The following is a 5,457-nucleotide window of genomic DNA, read 5'->3' as shown; positions in this document are numbered from 1 at the left end:
GTATGCATTTGGGTCATGATTCAAAGTATAAAAAATTATAAGACAATTGGATGAATGAATAATATGCATATGTTTTATATAAATTTTTAAAAGTGGATGTATACTCAAAAAGTATTTATCTATATATAGTACTTCTGAATCATATAAACCACTTTTTTTTTAGCATATCTACTTTTGGAAATGAACTTTTGGAGTTGTTAAATAAGCATGGTTTGAGTTTTTACATACAATTTTCATATGTTATGTCCTTCCTACATTTTTAGAAATAGCCCAAGATTAAAGAAAACAAACGAACTGGTCAATAGCAACAACCATATTTCTCCTATTCAGGTCACTCACAACTCACACACACACACACACACACACACACACACACACCTTGTCTGGTGTTTGATATGGAGGAGAAATATAAAAGAAAGAATGTAAATGAGAAGGGACAAAAACAGATGACACAAGTCTCTGGGAAGAATAGCTAATATATAGGATGAGCTACAGAAGATTCCAAAGTTCTGCGTAAGCTTTTAGAACAAATGTTGGGAAAGCATATCCGCTTTTTAAAAAAATCCTGCAATGATCTGAAACCTGTAGATGATATTTAATTGAGCTAAGTTGGAAATTCTATACTTTCAAAAATCAATTTTGCAAGTAAAAGAGAGAAGGGCAGCGAGTCCTTGGACACCAACCTTTTCAGTGCAATTTCATCTGCACAGATAAACACAGACTGTTTCAGAGAGACAAACTTACTCTGCAGTGGTCAGGATACAGCTGCTGTATTGAGCTCAGCTCTGAGTATATTTTTCAAGAGAATTGTTTAGATGTTTTAAGAGGATTGCAGGGTGTCCACCAAACAAGTGCAATCAGGTGACATGGGCATATGACCTATGGTCTGTGAAGAACAGTTGCAAGAGTTCAGGATGCTTGACTTGGACAGGAGAAGGGTGCTCGGGAAGGGATGGGGGTGCATTGAAATATTCACGCGGCTGTTATGAAGACAGGATGAGATGAGCTGATTCAGAGGACAAAGCAGAGCCTCTGAACAGAAGTTCCTGAAAGGTAGACTTGAGGTTAGGAATTAGTAAGGAATACCTTTTAACAGAGAGGGACCGCTCACCATGCACCGAGAATCTTGGTGAAGTGGTGAGCCTGTTACTGAAATTGCTCAAACACAAGTGTGATGAGACAACCTTTTTGGTTTCTTTCACCCTCTATATTCTGGTTTGATGCCCCAGAGAGGGAAGAAGGACCAACTCTACAAGCACTTTATTAAGCACTCACTTGGGCAAACCTCTGTGCCAGCAGCGAGAAAAGCAAAGGATTTGGAGTTAAAATAAAACTGGCCAGGAGAACTGCAGGGCTGTTCCTTCTTCCTGTTGTTTCCCTCATCCCCACAACTGACTGACAAGTGGTTAATATGCCTAGCTCCTTCCACGCTGCATCTACAAAACTGCCTTGTATGGAACTGTTCGGGTTCCTTTTCCTGGCTGACCAATCATGACTTGTGGCTGTTAAGGGCTATTTACACAGTTTCAGCCTGTGGTTGGTCTAAGCCTGTGTTCAGAGCCAGCTTCCTCCGCGACTCCCTGGCACACGGGACCCTCTGCTGCAGAGCCAGGGGGCAGCACAATGCAAATGGCAGGTTCAAGTGCACTGGGGGCTCTCTCTCACCAGTTCATATACCTTGACCTTGGTCAGTCAGTAACTACGAAGGGACTGTACCTTTGGCTAGAAGTGGTCAGAGGAAAAGCTAGGTGAGGTGAGATCCAGCCTGCTGCTTGTGGACGCATCTGAGCAAGCGAATGCCTTTCATTAGAATCATTATCCCTTTTTTTTTTTCTCTGAATCCAGGAAGAAGCCTCACAAATATGCTGCTAGATACTAAACGATAAAATATTGCCAACATGAAACAATTTATTCAAATCAAAGTAGGGTGAGCGCATTCCAAGAAGAGTCCATCTGTATAACTATGTCTTTAAAAATGTCCCCTAAGTAGAAAGCAAACTGCTGTGGCAGTGATTCCCAAGGGAGGAATTGTGGCGCGTGAGGAAAGAGAGGAGATATTTTACCTTCTGCTTTGTATTGTTTGTGTTGGTTCAGGGTCTCTTTTTGCAAGGAGCATGCGCATTTACCATTTGGAAAAAGAAAAGCATGCTCACCAAGAAGATGGTGTTGGGTTTAAACTGTGATAGTTACACGACTGCTGTTTATTTTACCAGAGAAAGCTGGGGTAGTTTGTCAACATGAAACTGTTAGAGGCTGGCAATATTTGTAATTTGTGATTGCTATTTCCCTGGATATTACCTTGCGTGTTTGAAAATACACGTGTTTTTATACATGCTCCAAGAAGCAGCTGCCCACAGACGGGATCAAAGCAACACAAAACACATTTCTAATCAATTCCTTTGTCCTTTTAGATCTCATTGGTCTGCCCTGGGTGTGCTTTATATATGCAATCATGAGTCTCGCAGCCCTGGCGTTTGTCGTTGTGTTTATACCTGAGACAAAGGGATGCTCTTTGGAACAGATATCAACGGAGCTGGCGAAGGCGTGAGTATGATGCACACTGATCTCCCAGCAGCCCTCCTGGGTCTAAAATGCAGCTTTTATATACAAATAAATCATAATAATATCTGAATTACTTTAGGATATTCCCTTAAGTTTGAAATTATATCTCAATGCATAATTCCAGTTTTTCTGCTATGTACTTAATGTGGGTGACTCCGCTAAGGAATGAGGATAGATAACCAGTGCTTTCTAACAAGTGAACCTTTCCAAGTTCTTTTCAGTAAGGATCGAAGAACCCCTCCCCTCTCTCTAGCTCACCCCCAAAGGAGGGTTTTTTGTTTAGGGTTTCAGGCTCGCCCTGTGCTAGAACCGTGGGCTTTAGTCCTTCCATCTGTCATCCTTTCCAGTCTCCTTAAGCCTTAAACACTTGTTAAGACTAAGGTTATCAGGAAAATTCGGGATTAAGTGTCTACAATTATTCCAAATATGGCACAAAGTAAGCTTAAGAAGATCAAGAGTTTCTTATATGAATAGGCATTCAGAAAATGGGTAAAAAAAATTCACATGGAGAGATCACTTAAACAATTAAACATAGAAATGGGCTGTAAAAAAAACCACTCCCCTTTTCTTTTAGGAGCAGAATTCTCACTGCTAAAACTGGGGCCTGGGGAAGGGGATAATGTACAGGGGCCAGGAATAAGGGGAACGTTGTTACTCTTCCTAGGATTAAATCCTTACACTTGAAAATGTAGAGATACTTGTTCTTGGGTTTTAAATATAATGGGGGGAAACTACATATTTAGTTTGTGACTTTCTTCTAAAAATACGTCCGATACACTAGAGAGAAATGTATGATTGCATGAAATTGTGGGCATAATGATTCTTCAGCTTTTATCTGAATGAAGAATAAACGTCAACTAATGGTAGGCATGAGTGTACACACACACTTATACAGCCCAAGCTGTTAATCCTGGCTTATTAGGATGTATAGTAAGCAGGACTGTAGACACTTTTCACTTTTTACTTTACAAATGGTTTATAATTTAAAAACATTTCACTTTAGTGAAGCAAAACTTTTAACTCAAGCCTTAAGTATCAAATTGTAGGGCTAATTTTTAATGTAGAGAAGGCCATTTAAAAAAAAAAAAGAAACTTATTCATTGACGAAGAAAAATACAATTGTCAGGAAGGCTGGCTCTCTGCACATTGAAGCCAAATGATTGGATTTCTTAGCGAGCTTAGAATCTGAACAAGACTATTAATTACAAGTACCTGATTCAAACAATTAATAGCCTCAGACCTCGATAACTCGATGCATTCATCTGTAAACATTTCTGACAGATTCAGGCCTTTTCCAGAGCNTTTTGCTACTGTTATGAATCGTAATGTAAATATCTTTTTGTTTTCCGATGGTCTTAGGCGACCCCTGTGAAAGGGTCATTCAACCCCCAAAGGAGTCGTGACCCACAGGTTGAGAACCGCTGCTCTAGTGTCTTTGTGTTCTTAGGACAAATTTTAAGGATGCACACTCACCTAGAAAACATTCTGGGGTGGACATTTTCAAACATATTCAAAAGTAAAGAGAATGGCAAGGAACTGATGAACCTACCACCCAACTTAAACATTTGTCAATCTTAATTCATTTGTAACACCCCCTGCTCTTCCTTACTAAATTATTTTAAGTCATACCCCAGACAGAATGTCATTTTATCTATATGGTTTCAGCATGGACCTCTAAAAGATAACACATTTAAAACTATAACCATAATATCATTATCACATCTGAAAATATTAATAAGAATCCTTTGGTAACAATCAATATATGTGTTCATATTCCTCCAAATGTCTTATAATTATTTGAATCATGATCCAAATATATAACTTACAATTGATTGGTATGTTTTATAATTTTTAGGCTTCATCTCCATTTTTCCTCCTCTCCCCCACAACTTTATTTTTTTAATTAAATTTATTGGGGTCACATTGCTTAATAAAATTATATGGGTTTCCAGTGTACAATTCTGTAATACATCATCTCTATATTGCATTGTGTGCTCACCACCCAGAGTCAGTTCTCCTTCCATCACCATATATTTGACCCCCTTTATCTTCTTCTACCATCCCTCTCCCTCCTGTACTCTCAGAAATTTTTTTTAAAATTAAAGTTTATCGGGGTGACAATGGTTAGTAAAGTTACATAGGTTTTAAATGTACAATTCTGTAATACATCATCTATTTATCACATTGTGTGTTCACCACCCAGAGTCAGTTCTCCTTCCATCACCATATAATTGACCCCCTTTACCCTCATCGATCACCCTCCTCCCCCCTTACCCTCTGGTAACCACTAAACTATTGTCTGTGTCTATGAGTTTTTGTTTCTTCATTTGTTTGTCTTGTTCTTTTCAGTTTTATATCCCACATATCAATGAACAACTTTGTATTTTTAATGAAGAAACTGGGTCATTCCTTTCATACTTTTCCCCAGGCAGAATTTTGCAGATTGTCGTCATATCACATGACATTTTGTCCTTTGTGTTTCCTGTAAGCTGCTCTTTAGATCTAGAGGCTTCAGGAGACTTACATTTTCTGTTTGTTTGCAGCCTTCTTCACAGTGGATGGCACATGTCCTGCCATTTGAGGCACATCTTGTTTGCTCGTGTCATGTCGGCTTCCTTGGAGCACCATTGCCCAGATTTGCTATTTTCATTCTATTGTTCCTTCTAAATTTTCATCTGTAATACTTCTTTAAGGATTCATTTCTTCTATAACTATTAGAAGAAATTTCTAATAACTAATTACTATTTGCCTACCCCGAAGTATGGGTCACATAAGAAATATAAATGCTTGAAACTCTCTCTTTTCTAGTTTTTGAAATAATGAGGTTGTTCCCCAGTATCCTCCAAAATTGGTCAAAAGTTGAGTTTTCTTTCTTTCCTTTTCATATATATATAT

General features: G+C 38.5%; 1 protein-coding gene across 2 annotated transcripts in view; it reads left to right on the top strand.

Moving 5' to 3' along the window:
* Window positions 1-5,457, top strand: part of SLC2A12 (solute carrier family 2 member 12) — a 69,434-nt gene that overhangs the window by 50,457 nt on the left and 13,520 nt on the right. For both annotated transcript variants that reach the window (XM_019624698.1, XM_019624697.1), the window contains exon 4: window positions 2,412-2,544. In XM_019624698.1, the coding sequence (XP_019480243.1) occupies window positions 2,412-2,544 (133 nt within the window). The remainder of the gene's footprint in view (window positions 1-2,411; window positions 2,545-5,457) is intronic.

Source organism: Hipposideros armiger, unplaced genomic scaffold (genome assembly GCF_001890085.2).
Source record: "Hipposideros armiger isolate ML-2016 unplaced genomic scaffold, ASM189008v1 scaffold_600, whole genome shotgun sequence".
Classification (NCBI taxonomy): Eukaryota; Metazoa; Chordata; class Mammalia; order Chiroptera; family Hipposideridae; genus Hipposideros; species Hipposideros armiger.
The sequence above is the reverse complement of the archived record's forward strand: the minus strand, read 5'-3'. Positions and strand labels throughout refer to the sequence as shown.